The 14,843-nt window shown below is 44.1% G+C and overlaps 2 protein-coding genes across 2 annotated transcripts; both read right to left on the bottom strand.

Moving 5' to 3' along the window:
* Nucleotides 1-8,173: 8,173 nt before the first annotated feature.
* Nucleotides 8,174-9,218, bottom strand: H6S33_013021 (uncharacterized protein; the record flags this gene model as incomplete). The annotated part of the gene is made up of 2 exons (XM_044844385.1): nt 8,174-8,335; nt 8,394-9,218. The coding sequence occupies 2 exons, from the start codon at nt 9,216-9,218 to the stop codon at nt 8,174-8,176; spliced, it is 987 nt and encodes a 328-aa protein (XP_044694730.1).
* A 158-nt stretch (nt 9,219-9,376) lies between these two features.
* Nucleotides 9,377-12,508, bottom strand: H6S33_013020 (uncharacterized protein; the record flags this gene model as incomplete). Its single annotated transcript, XM_044844384.1, has 5 exons — nt 9,377-10,048; nt 10,103-11,179; nt 11,236-11,679; nt 11,734-11,831; nt 11,890-12,508. The coding sequence occupies 5 exons, from the start codon at nt 12,506-12,508 to the stop codon at nt 9,377-9,379; spliced, it is 2,910 nt and encodes a 969-aa protein (XP_044694729.1).
* Nucleotides 12,509-14,843: the final 2,335 nt, after the last annotated feature.

Genomic DNA, 14,843 nt, shown 5'->3' with positions numbered 1-14,843 from the left:
CTACATGATAAGTTACTACTGCATATACTCCCTTGGAACTAAGCTGCAGAGATGTGGGGGGGGTGGGGGGTAGAGGGGTGTAAACGAACCGCTCACTCTACTCAACCAGCTTCAATCGGTATGAGAAAAAGCCCAGAACCTGTATCAGGATAAATGAGTTGCCGGCCGCGCGGGTATCATCTGTACCTGAATTCCATATCTGGCTGCATGCACTTGTCTGATTATGAGTGATATGCAACTCTGTTTTTTTTTTTTTCCTTTTCACTTGCCTACAGTTACACCCTTTACTACCGACTTGTCTGACTGACTTTCGCAGATTTCACGGGTTTGCTTTTTCTGGTACCTGACGCCAAGCTTCTCGGCACCTACCGCTAAAACCTCCCAAGTTAGGCCCCCCACTTACCACTCCTAGCGCAAGCACTCAAGCGTTACTTTAAGCCTCCGTTTGAGCACGTTATTTCGTGATAATTTGGAATCCCGTTTCGTTTTCCCCACACCTGAACTTCAAAATTGTCACGAGTATCCTCTCCCATATGATAATGATCCTGACTATCTAGCTATCCTTATCGTGAAAGGTAATTTAAGTCTCTCCTCCTGACCCAAATTCTTTTAGGGATGGAAAAATTGGCACAAAGCTAGATATCAGGCTGCCTGCAAGGACAAAGACACAAAACTTCAGCCCTGAATTGACAGACAGGGTACAGCGCAGAACAAAGACTAGGGAAGGAGCTACACTACATGATTCACAAGGACCACGATGGGAAAGAGGAAGGGAAAAAAAACCTGTGCCACTTTATTGTTTTTCCAGTCGTCGTTGCGATTGGTGTGTCGTCCCCAAATCCAAAGAACCGTTCCTGCATGGGCTGTTGCAACAACACCGGGTTTCCCTGCCCACCCATGCGTTCCTCTTCTTCCATTCTTCTGGCCAGATGAGCCGTCCATTAGCTTTTGCGACTTTCCCGCCCTTCACACCCACCTGTTGGATCCGACGCAAATCCGCGCGTGTACCAGGCCTATTACGGTATAACTGGTACCGCCCGTGCGTTCCTCCTTCCTGTCGGGCCACGTAAATCTCGAACACAGACTTAGTGAAGCCTCCAATGCTATGTACTTGCGTGCTGGATGGGTGTAGAATAATCTACAAGCAACCCTGCCAGTGCCATGCCTGCGCGATAACAAGTTCAGCGGATAAGATACATACTCTATCTCGTGGCATGGCATGGAGAGCAGCACTTCCTCGATAGGCCCAACTAGATGGGATGGTGCGGCAACATGGTACTCTACTCTACCCCAGAACTGAGATACCTACCCTTTACTGTAGAGTGCAGAAGCGCAAGGGAAATCCAGGATAGACTTCCGTCTTTCCTTTCAAGCGACCATATCTCTCTTCTCCATCAGGAATTCAGTCGAACCCAGATTCATGATTCGGACCCTGAAACCTCGTTCCAGGAACAAACTAACAAATTAGGGTGTTTCATGAACCACGAGCCCTCCGCCGGAAGTCAAACTGTAAACATTTCTAATCCCTACGCTAGCCATGTGTGTGTGGCATCTGGGCCATGCACAATATTACTAAAGTCGGGTCGGCCGAAGAAGAGGTAACTTCGGTGCGGCGTGCCTAGACATCCAGAACCATAAGGTATGAGGCTCTGGAAGATGAAGAGAAAAGATCATCTTGGCAACTTGGCTAATAACTTATTGCAAAGCCTTTACCTATAGACTGTAGTGACACACCTAGTAGGTAGAGTATGTGTCCTGCAAGGTATAAAGACTGGATTCTTACACGCAACACAGCATGCAGAGGCTGAAATTGAAGAACACTCGAAATCAGGTTTCTCGCCTTACCTCAACCTGTAGAGTCCAAAAACAGAAAAGCAGAGCACTCACAAGCGAGTTGTACGCGCCATCATCAAGCGACTCCACTCGTAGCTTACGTTTCCTCTCGTTTACCAATTTTCTCGAATTTCACTACCTGGAATAAAATCGCTGACACTGAATTATCTTGCGTATACAGGCACATAGCCGCCCCTATTTCGGTATTTCGGCCTTCATAACTCTCTCTGGCTTGTGTCGAAACAAACCGATTCTTCCTCGACCCATATCACCTACATACATGTACGTACGTACCGGTAGGTCCCGCTCAAAAGAGAGCCTAAACCAGATGTAGTACGGCAGCGTTCTGGGCCATGAAACCAGCTTTTCGCAGAGAGAAAAAAATGGCTGAAAGTTTCCCCGCTCCTGCGGGCAGAGCGCGCTATTCCCCATGTCCCTCTCACACATCTCCATCTCCGGTAACCGCATACTCGGAGCGCCTCCGAAGAAGATGCCGCCGTATCGTCCGTGGGGCAAACCCTAGGCCCTCCGTTCGTACCTTTTTTTCCTCTAAACAAAAGAAAATGGCAGATGACAGAAGAAAAGTGGCCCACCTGCTTAAGGGTTGATTTGTATCGTGATTCGATTCGCCCCCAAGGATAGAAAATACATGAATCGAATAAAATGATCTTGGGTGTCCCAGTCGAGGTATTTTGTACCGACCCGCATGCAGGAACGCCAGGCAAAAAAGTACAAGGAAGAAAGAAAAAAACGTAAATATTATCATGAACGTTAGAAGTAGAACCACGTCACCGAAGGTGGAGTGAAAAGTTGCTGACGATTGTTTTCAAAGCAAAGCATTGAGGCACATGATTTTGCGATGGCATGTACATAGAGTATGTACCTACATACCTACACGCACAAAATAATTGGATTAAGAGAGCTTGCTTAGCTGACAGTCGTTAATATCAACTGCTTAAGTAGTGCGTCAAGTACGTACTACCATGTTGTATGCACTGTTCAGAAGCCTACATAGTGCAGGTACGCAAACATCTCGATTCACGGCCATTGTCCATTGGCTTGTTTGAGCAATACTTTTGTCTATTATTACATTGACGTGGTACCTGAGCTACCGGTAACAGGTTTCATTGGCGAAGTAGTTAGTAATTGGTCTGTTTGGCGAATAACTTTATTTGTTGCTTTCCTGGCAGCTGGTTGCCGGTAGCAGCTTCTGATTCGGCCCGAATCGTCAGATCGGCGTTCTGGTCGGTCAATTGATCAACCCATTTCTTGCCCGCCTTCTGACAATTGGCCTGTCTGGCGAATACTCCACTGTGCATAACACTCCATACCCACTCTTGGCGTATGTGGAGTATCCAAAAATGCATTTTGTACCTACGTATCCGGGTGAAAAGGTGTCTCATTGATCATTGCCCAGACCCCAGTAAAGCATGGACATGCTAAATATCTCTGCGGCGGCAACTGCAGATGAGAAAGATTATGCAGGAACAACGAAGAACATCAGCCCTCAGGCATGTTGGGCTCGTTTACCTGATTTCTCCAATCAATTGACTGGAGTAATCAAAAATATTTTTGACATATCACTCAGCTCGTCACCCCAACCTTAATGCTTAAACCGACAGCACTCGCTTGGCATTCACCAATGTTTCATGAGATGCGCACCGAACATACTTCATAAATTATATTCCATATGTGATACCATCATTAACTTGCTGTGGGGAATTCCGGGCGCGATCAATGCTGGGTTCCAGAAAGTGCCTCCACGATATGGCCCGTGCAAAAATATGTTTCAGAAGCCACGAACCTTCCCTTAATAGATTATTTTTCCGAAGAGGATCGAGGAGCCGCACAGGTCGTTATTTCTCCGCGATAAGCTCAGGCTTCTAGAATTCTCTCGGATATCTTCCGAGCGGGTGAGAGCTAGACGAAGACCTCTCGGACGGGTGTTCTTTGTGGATTGTCTCCTCTGAATAGGTATCGATTAAGCATCACGCTAGTCCTATATGCAATTTTTGCTAGTATGGGGCAGCGGCCGTTCGTTTGGTATTCCCTGAACAGCTCATACTTCATTCCTGGATATGGACAACACAACAAACCAGAACTGCCGCCTCCAATTGAATCTTGAGTTACGTGTCTCACTTTTCTCGATGGATTATGGGCGAGCCGACCTTTCCACCCGGAGCACCTGGATTATTGAGTTGAGTTGGCAATGCAGGTTGTCTATGGATCAGTTGAGAATGATTTAGCTTTTATGGCATTGGTTATGGAGTGATGATTACTTTCAAAAGAGTCAATCTGAAAATCTGGGAGGAGGGTGGGGGGGATCACATCTTGATTGTCGTATTTTCCAGATCAGATATGGGACGTTTCGCCGTACTTGCAAATGAGCGCTCCTAGAATATTGCATTTCCCTTACTGCGATTAAGGGCGGGCTTGATGGTCAATCTAAAACTGTATACACAGAATTCCAATCCACAGGAATAATGACCCTCTGCTGATGCCTTGGCATGCATACTCAGTGGCGGCGTGTGAGCTGCAGTGAGTGAGTAGATAGTAGCATTTGATGAATACTGGCTTGATTGATTGATCAATTAATTATTTCGTACAATGAATACTAGTTTACACTAAGCTTCCCTATACTTCTATCTACTCTAATAATAATAATACCATATATCACAGTACATGTATTTCAGTTGTGTGCTTTAATGGGTGTATGTATACATGTATGTACCTACATGTACTAACTTACTTACATGTATCAGCCTATCTTAGAAAACCTGCTGCATCTATCATTGACACAAGCCCCCCCCCCCCCCCCCCCCCAAAAAAAAAAAAAAAAAAAAAAATATTGATTCACCACAAGGCAGAAGCAGTATCAAGATTTGATACGATACGTCTACTGTTCCAACTGGTAACAGTGGATAACTAAGGATGACAGGCTTGGATAGCCGTGATGGCGGCGGCTAAGTCCTATTTTTAGACCTTAGGCTCTTTTTTCACGTTCTACGTTCTCCTTATTGCTTAGAGTTTACTAAGAGTTAGTGAGCAGATGTGAAATCTCTAGTGGGGGATTTCTATTGGTATGTGCCCCAGGAGTAGTGACGTACTGACTATTTATAAATGTTTCAGCGCGCGCTGTTCAACACGCAGCATCGATTTATGGTATATACAGTATTGTTACTTATTTAGCAACTCGTATATATGTGGTAATCTAAAACAGAATGGCATTCATAAATCATACTCTAGGCATTTGTATGGAAGATTCCTAAACACCAATTGTTGATAACGTTCATGGAAGATCTGCGAAGCCACGGTCTATGTCTACAGAAGATACATCCAGTAACACCATCCCATAACCCTACACCAAGACTGCATACCTAAAAGCACCCAAGCCTAGTTTATCAAGCCCCTATAGCTTATACGCTAGCCTATTTCACCATTTGTATCGGTTTACAGGAAACGAAGAGTCGATGTTCTGAAAATATCCTGTAACTAATATAAGCTTAATTACGGGCTTCGATTTTCTTTTACATACATACATCAACCTCCTTATCTTTATGCCATTGCATCCAAGGCAACCCCCCCGCGAATTATCACGAAGACACAGCATAGCTCGGGCTGAAACTCAACCCATAATAGCCCATCTACCGTTAGGAAAAATGTCAGATCGAAGGCCTAGGTACCAGACACGGAAGACTTGCTTTTTTATTCGACGGCACTTGGAATAAGTTCGCTTCGTATAGAAAAATGTTAGTGGTACACCATGGTAGGCGATCTATATTATAGGCTGTGAATCGAATGATCACGCCCGTTCTCTACTAAAAAAATAAATGGCTGGAATGAAGTACATACAGTCATTCACCAAAAGTTTTATAATAGGTGATACACCCTCAACAGACAGGAGGAAATGAGTGATCCAAACCCGCGGGTGACGTTTTCAAAAATAATGAGCAGTTATCCTCCACGACACAAGATTCGCGTGATAAATTTATAATCAAGCCTTTACCATATATATGTAGTTACCCTAAATCAACCCACAAAGTCATGCCCCAATCTTAGAATATACAAGCGGGGTGCGGCCTTCGGCTGCCTAAATATTGTAGTGAGGAAACGGGGGTACTGTGATAGTATTTTCGGGCCATTAGGTTGTCAAAACGTATAGGCACAGCTAAGCTTCATCGCTCCTCGTGGGTAATGTGTGCTATTAGCTCAAGTATATACGTACTAAGAACTATATGTTAAAGAAATGCAAATACACTCACTCTAAGCCAGTTCTTTCAATGTACATGAGTAGCTCACAATCGGAATCGGGTGCCTCTGCGGATCCCTCCTTGCTCACCCGACTTTGTAGTATGTAGTTGACAAAAAGCTAGCTTCTCTTTCATGAAAGTTTATATAATGTCTGATACGCAACCAATAGAAAACGACGTTCCTGGTGACGATGAGGAAGGCTATATAGTTTAGATGCTCCAACACACACCCAACCCACCCAACTGAATCGGAAGCATAAATTCCGAGAAGAAAGCTTATAGTTACATGTACATATAACTCCATATTACCTACCTACTCTCTGAGTTTTGTATATATGTAGCGATATCGAAGTTACGTTCCGGACACGAAAACCTTTGAAGAGCGGCAATACATGATCACGAAGATACCTAACCGCAATATAGGTAATGGACAAACTGCAATTGGCAAAGAACTTCGTTGCCATGGTTTTAGTTGAAATATGACTACGATACCACGAAGTGAAAAGATTTTAGAATTCGGGTGATTAAAGACTTGGATAGACCAGTTCCCCCACAAGCGAGCCCAGTCGCGAGTCCTAGAGGTGTTTGGCTGTGTGGCGTGGGTTGAAACCCTTCGCCACACAGCCAAACTCGCGAGGTGGTGTGCACTCGCTGGTGGGGGAACCGGTCTAAAGCCCAAATATATGTACTAATAAAGAACATGAAAGATACCATTAAAGTAAGTGGTCGGAATTGATTGAAAAGTAATTGATAATTCATTCGTGTATGCAAATGGTCTGAACATAAATAAAAATAAGTCGCATGTTTTCGGTAAAACCCCAGTCATCTACGAAAACCAAAAATGCCATGTACCTTCGTGAATAGCAATTAGCTCCGCATCCTTCTAATGACCAATTATTCCTAGACTTTGGCGCCTTCGGGGAATGCCGTCGGCCACAGGTGAGGGGTAAATTTCGACTCTACGTTCTTAGCTATTGGGAATTATTTGTGTAGAATACTGTTGCTCTTTCGGCAGCCACTTGCACGAAATATCTGAAACTAGTCTGAGTACGATACTTGGTGTGATTTTGGGGTGGTACGTTTCCTATGACGTTCTGAGCCTTTACCACCAAGATCGGTGCATATAAGATCTTTTTAGGGTATCCGAGTCGTTGGTACTGCGCAACCTTCGTATTGCGGAAGGCCTTTCGATCTCTTACGCGGTCAGGTCCGACTAGAAGGCTGGCTGCTGGCCGCATGGAGCGGCCTAGGTATGATATTTTGAACGCCAATAGGGCACATACCCGGCTCAAACTGGAACTATTATCAGATTATAGCAAATAGTATCGAAGACCTTTACCTACAGAGCTGAATTTATTATACTTGCTCCCCGACTACCGCACATAGGAGTCGGCTGTTTGATCGGTCCTAGCTGTGCGGGGATAATCAACTACGTTCAACTCTCGAGTATCTATTATTAATCTTGGTGACTGTTATGTTCTTGATTGTGAAATGATATATACCTGGGTTTCCCCTATATCTAGGGAAGATTTTGCCTTCATAACTAGTCACTCGTCTATAACAGTAATAACGAGTGATATACTGTGATTAATCATTCGGAGAGGACAAATCGGGTCACAGATGGAATCAGTAGATAACTCGAAACCAGCATATTGACCTGGCTAAGATCATTCGTTAGTTCGATTGTGGCTTTTGCACACTGATCTACCTTAAGTTATTAGAATGCCCTAGGTAGGAAAATTCCGGAACCACACCATAATATCTGTATGTTTATCTTGTAATATTTCGGTGTAATTACTAGCCAACTCATTAAATCATCATGTAACTGTTACCAACATGGTTCCTCCACAACAGTATTAATAAATAAATCAAAAGTGAGTAGGGTAGTAGAGCTATGGTTTCAATCATAATAAAAGAAGAAAGGGTATTTAATACCCGCATAAGGAAATGACGCCGGAACACCTCAGACGCAACTAACCAAGTTCCTGCTCCCACGATCTACCAAGCTAGGTATTCAACCCTCCACGGCTTCAATAGAAAATAACAATAACAGTGAGAAATTCCTTCTAGAACGTCTTTGCTTCTTTACTCTATCGGGTCAGCTTCCCGAGTTGGGAATCAGGATCATCGACAAAAGTCCAAGATTCTTCGGAATCTATTTCATGCGGGTCGCCATGTTGTTTCTTGATTAGTGTCCGCGCATACTCCATGTCACGGTAGATAGCCTGGATAGCCGTCTCCACTCCGTTTTCCTAATAGCAATAATATCAGCAACCAATTATATTTTATCGAGACACAAACTTCACTCACCGAGCGGATTTGTTTTCCCAGCATATCGGCTTTCGTAATCATCACCTCATTGTTGGTGCATTCCCACAAAGCTCTACTGAAAGCCTGGACGTTCAACTTCTTCACGCATATCCCAACCCCCATATCTTCAACACGCTGTCCAAAGAAGTACTGGTCTCCAAAGAACGGTTTCACAACCGTTGGGATTCCTGCCCTTAGACTTGCCCCAGTGGTTCCAGCACCACCATGGTGAACTGCTGCATCGATTTGCTTGAACAGCCAATCGTGTGGTGCAGACTGGATCTGGTGGATCTCAGAGGGTAAAGAAATTTCAGGCATCTGAGCGTCTTTCTTTTGGAGCCTATCGGACCAACCCTTCGATAGAATGCAACGTACATCGGCCTTGAGAATTGATTCGACAACCGTACGAGTCATGGCATCTGGATCGGCTACCGTAATAGAGCCGAAGCCGACGTAGACAAGCTTTTTACCATCCTTTCGGGCTTTTGTAATAAAGTCTGTTAACTCCTTAGGGGGGACATAGTCACTTGGTGAATCCAGGAACCAATATCCAGTCACACGGATCCAGTCGCTATAGTCGAGCGGCGGAATGACTACCGAAGGACTGAAATTATAAAGAAATGGTACTTTATTTGGCTGTAGTTTGTCAAGGTTAGTTCTGGTGAGTCCAAGGGTCTTCTTCCGCCATCTGTTGATTTGGCCGGCGGTAGCTTTCCAGAAAACGTTATCAAAAAGAACATAGGTGAAGTAGTTATAAGCACCACCCATTTTATGCTCTGGAACAGCAAAAGCATGAGGATATGCCCTGGTACGTGTCCAAGGCATAGTGAATGCCCTGAAATATGGTATACCAAGGGCTTCTGCAATATGAATACCTGCCATTGCACTGGGACTTTCAATCAACAGGTTAGAACCCTGACAAGCCTTCCACGAGCTTAAGAGCAAGCCATCTAGCCATCCACGCATCTACCATAATTTAGTGCCTAGCAATTACCACCAAGGGGATGGATTTTTACCGTTGAAGTAGCAGCCTGTAAAAAGTCTACAGTAAACATTCCGTGCGAAACACATAATTCCATCAACTCCGCTGGATCCCCCTCTACAGGCTCGAAATCAATCCCGTAGCTTCTGATCCAGTCCCCATATTCTGTGTGAGTCGCAATCCTTGTCCTGTGCCCATCCTTCATAAGCCCAATACAAAGCGCAATGAACGGCTGCACGTCACCGCGGGTACCAATAGTAAGACATGTAATGAGCATCGATTCGGTCGGTTTGAAATTGATAATCGATCCATGGGGATCATCAAATACGATTGGTGGAGCATCTTGACAACTTGCGTCATTTGCTGACAGTGGTAGTTGAATATCGTGAATATTATGACCATCTTGGCGTGCATCTTGTAGCATTTGATACTCGGTTTTAGCCATTTCTGCACCTCGTTTTTCTTCCCGGGTCAAAATTCCACTCTCAGCAAGAACTCGGACGTCGTTTATGCCGGCACGTAAAGTTTGCCCGCAGTCATCCCTAGCGTCTTGTTGACCAAACTCAAAAAATAGTTCCTCGTGACCACGGATTGTAATGACAAGTCCCGAATAGCCAAATCTAAAGCCTTTCTCTTTACTGACATTTTCGATATCCTTGAGAGGAAGAATCATCTTTGCAAGAGTTAGCAATCTTGTCGAAGGCTTTAGATTGATAGTCAAACGAACCTTTGTCTTTGTCCCTGGTAATATACTCCTGAAGCAGAAGCTCCTATTGCTAAGGTAGATCTTCCCGTACAAAGGTAGAACACGATGCAGGTATCCAAAATACACTGCAATCAGTCTTTCCTGTGGCGGGAGTGCAAACCTTGCCCTAAAACTGGCATCGTGACTTTGAGCATTCCCATCGTCATCTTCAGCATCTTCAACCTCTTCATGCGCCATCATCCCCATGGGTTTATAATGTCTCTTTCCACCAACCCACATGTCCGATACTTTTTCCAAATATCCCATGGACTCGGTAGCCAAGAGCGCGCCAACACCCTGCGTCCGCTTCTTCATCCAGCCCGCCCAACTAGCGGCACGTTGTAGGGGGAAGTTTCCGGTCTTGGCTATGTCCTGAAGTCTTGCTGAGTTGTTGCTGGAGCTCCCACTTAGCTCATCAGATTCGTATTGACTTGGGGAGCCAGTATATGCCTTAGATGATGAAACATCTTTTTTATATTTTGATTTACTGGTAGAGCTGTGGGATTTGTGTGAGCTCTGTGAGTCTGAACGTCCATGACCAAGTTTTTTCGTTGTTGGCGAGTCAAAAATATCGCTCTTGTCCAGAATACTGCTCGCTGTTCCTTTTCCTTCATCATCCATCGATAATTGTACCCCCTCAGAAGATTCTCCGAACGAATGAGCATATGAATGTGCGGAATCAGAGGGAAGGGGTCCTGGGGAAGAACTAGTGCTCAGATCGGTACTGTGTCTGGGGGCCTCTGCCATTCTTTTCTGTATTTCTTTAGATGCCCTTTGAACATCGAAGCTGCCACGAGTAAACTCTCCACTCGGCCTCGGACTAGACCTTGGGCTCCTGATAGTTGGCGACTTGGGTGAAAGTGGGGAAAGTGTTGCCCGTACTGGTTCCTTAAGAGTTGGGGTTATCGAACGATCCGGTAATGGCCCCAGGTCAGGTGAAGGAGGCTCCGAATGTGCTCCAAACATATGACTGGGGATCTTCGATGCTGCAGAGTTTTCTACCGCCGATCGCAAGACGTTCAAAGCATCTTTCCCGAAACTGAAGAATGAGAAGAAATACTAAAAGATCGTCAGTAATTATATCTCACATCGACGACGACATATTGGTTCGTTACCTCGTCGATAGCATATGTATCATCGTTATCAACAACCTTGAGCTTGAAGGTATCTGCAAACTCCAAGACTGGGCTCTCTTCAACCTCAATGACGTTTTCTACTGGTATTGAAATTTTCACACTATCTCCCTCATTGTGTGACCTAAAAATGACCTTTTGGAGCGACTTTACCCATTCTCTAGCACTTGCTGAAGAGTCCGCACGGAAGTAATACTTTCTCTCGTTGGTAGAAAGCGTCACCATGACCGAATCTTTAGGATCTTTGGCCTCAACCACACTTGCCTGAAGACCATACCGAAGATCGATGTTTCCATTGGGAAAGTATAGGTCTGATGGGTTTGTGTAATAAGAGAGAACATCGCCTTTCAGGATGAACCAGTATCTAGTAAATTTAACAGTAGACTTGCCTCGTTTGGATAGGTAACCAGATTTTAGTATGACATGCTGAACGATATGGGTCAGTAAGCGTTGTATTTGACAATGACAGAAATTACATACATCTTTCCGAGGGAGATATGCATAGAAGCAGATATGTCGAGTGGTTATGTACATATAGCCCTGTAATAGCACGCTTTTCAAAAGCCAGCATGGGTATTCTGTAGAACCTCATTATTAAAAAGCAAATCTATTGGCAAATCATTGATAACAACATACCGGAAATAACCTTCTCGGTCGCCGGCAAGTTGAAAATATCCATCAATTTCTCTTCCAAATCCCCATTTCCACTCGATTTCGCTGTTACGTTTTCTTCGAAGTCGTGATAGGTTTCGTTCTCTTGGTCCTGCGTATTTACCGCAAAGGCTGGCGAATTTAACTGCGTCTCTGCTTGTAAACTGTTTGTGGAAATGGCCATTTGTAGAGCAGCTCCGGCCAGTTCTGCGGGAACTGGGTCATCTTCCTCATCGTCGGTTTCCTCTTGAATTACATCTTTCGTCAACTCTCTTTTAGGACCAAGTGGTAACCCAGGAATCTTGGATCTGAGCTTCTTATCAATCGCCTTGGGCGTGGTTGGATCATCGTCCGAGTCATCTGAATCGTCGTCGAAGCGAGAGCTCATCCGGATATTTGAAGTGGCAGCAGTAAGGACTTGATAAAAGCTTTGGTTCATGTTGAAGGGTGTATTTTTTCCGGCTACGCATACATCTTCATCGTTCGCATCGTCGTTTTCCCCAGAATTAAAACGGGCAGGGAGCTGCATGGACTGTGAGATGGTGGGGGCATTTTTTCGACGTCCAGTACCAAATTTCTGGACGATGCTAGAGCGATCGGGCATTCTGAACAATGATGCTATCACGTGTGGTAGGTTCCTTGAGCTGTTCCCGAGATCAGTTTCCTGACGGTTGTATGAGTATGAGAAGAGGTTGCTTTTATTATCAAACGAGGGCACGCGGAGAGAACAAGGTAGCTACTTGGAGCTATGTTACCTACCCTTAGATGACTCCAAATATGTGTGGAGTGGCGAGCGATGAGTGGCTGGGTGTTACCTTATCGGTAGCCGCTATCGCAGATGCAGGACCCCGATGCAGTGCGTTTTCTACTTTTGGGAGGGGAGCTACTACACGAGAGCCTCAACCGGAAGTTGATGGGGGAGAAAACAAGTGACGATAACGATGGTATTAACGATGGGTAAGTTGGAGAAGAAGTTTAATGAGTAGGAGTGATCTGCTCTACTTATGATAAAGAAAAGGTCTAGATAGAGTACCATACTACTAGCAGTTGGCCACCTCGCCAGGGCGAAGTGTGAGCTTGAATGTGACCAAATTTTGGGAAGGGCGGGTGGGTGTGGTGAGTCCGGTTTTTACAGTACCGATGCCAGTGCCAGTGAGCTGAAAGTATGTGTAATTTAATGGAGTTTGCTTTAACATAAACTTCCGGAATTATATTGCATAGCTATTGCTACCTAGTGTAGTGGTTTAAGAACCATAAAGTTGTTACCATCATTACGACGTCGATATAATGGGTATCCATCTTCTTGTAAAACAGTTTCATTCTGAAATTGTTTAGGATACCGTTTGGTGCAAAGTCGAGGTGCATCAGGTGTTTTCGAGATCATACATGGTGAATCGAATGCCAATTCTCCACATAGGCCATGCACCATACATGATTTGATAACAACTGTGAGTTCACCATCGGGATCAAATTGAGGATCCGGCAATTCAGCACATACAATCTGGTCAATACGTTCAGAAGTCATGAATCTGTCCTCAGGGTGTAAAAATAATAGAAGATGCATATGTGGTAAACCACGTTTCTGATATTCAATAGTCCAGACACATCCGAGGTAACGTCCAAAAATATGATTATGTTTAATTTCCTGCAAAAGCTTTTGTTGTTTGAGATGAAAAACTCTCGCAACTAAATCTGGACGATCGACAGCTGTTTGACCTGGAAGTAACTCTGGAACGATTTCCGACCATTTAGGATTCGCTGTAAATGTGATGAAAAGTGAAGGTCTTCCGAAGTGTCTTACGATAGCCATTGAATCCTGGTATAATTGTTGCATATAACGATCACCACCGCTATAGCTGCTAGGAAGTAGTATTCTCCGTCCGGTTTGTTCTGGATTGAAGTCTTCTTGAAGCATAGCATCGGCCAGGCCATTATACAAATCGGATCGGAGTCTTGATTGATTCAAACGTATCCAATTTAGTTTGTTCTGATCACATACAGCCCATACGTCAACCAAATATTGCTGAAAAAGCTTTTGAGATTGAAATAGTGTTAAAGGCTCAGTTGAACGTGAATGAATACGATAGCTTTGTAATAAGTTAGTAATGATTTCTATGATAATATATTAAACATACCGATAAAATTCACGTTGACCTAAACGCAATACTTTCCGATTATTCAATCGATCTCGAAGTTGTAAACTCCAATGTCAACCGGTATCCCCATTTGGAAAAAGCAATACGTAATGCAATGGCATATACGCAGCATGGTTAGGATTGATGATACTGAACATTTGATTTGGCAATGGATTTCTATATGCTAATACGATATCACGGAATCCAGCTTCTTCATATGCATCGGGAATTATTACCGCCACCTCGTTACTTGTAGGTAAGTTGTTTCGTTGTTTATCTGCTCCTGTTTCAACTATCAATTGAAGACGTGGATTAAGTATGACGCGTGCATTCCCATCTTGTGTTGAAGCATTATCCAATCTTTCTTTTGCTGTTTTATAAAATTCAATAAACGGATTTATTGAATTTAACTCCATGGTGAGACGTTGAAGTACCATAATATCTAAAGTTGGATGTGTTGCATGTCGTACTTGGGCCGAATATTCTGGATCGTAGAAATATAGTTGGGCGAAGGAAGGAGTTGCTCCGATTGCTGGTACCAATGGTCCCTGAAGATGATATAATTCACCATGAATTTGGAAGCAACTTATACCACCGCCATTTGCACCAACTCTTGTATCCGTATTGTATTTGACTGAGGGAAACGTAAGTGCTGAATTATATTCCCGTATATGTTTCCGGAAGTTTCTTGGGACAGTTTCTAAAGATTCCAACAGGTACTTCAGATAATCAGAAGGGGGTTTAAGAATTTCAAGTACAACGTCTCCCTTCTTGCAACAATTCTCAAAGATTGGTGTTTGAATT

This window comes from Morchella sextelata (genome assembly GCF_020137385.1).
Source record: "Morchella sextelata strain SCLS chromosome Unknown scls_9, whole genome shotgun sequence".
In the NCBI taxonomy this organism is placed as follows: domain Eukaryota; kingdom Fungi; phylum Ascomycota; class Pezizomycetes; order Pezizales; family Morchellaceae; genus Morchella; species Morchella sextelata.
The sequence above is the reverse complement of the archived record's forward strand: the minus strand, read 5'-3'. Positions and strand labels throughout refer to the sequence as shown.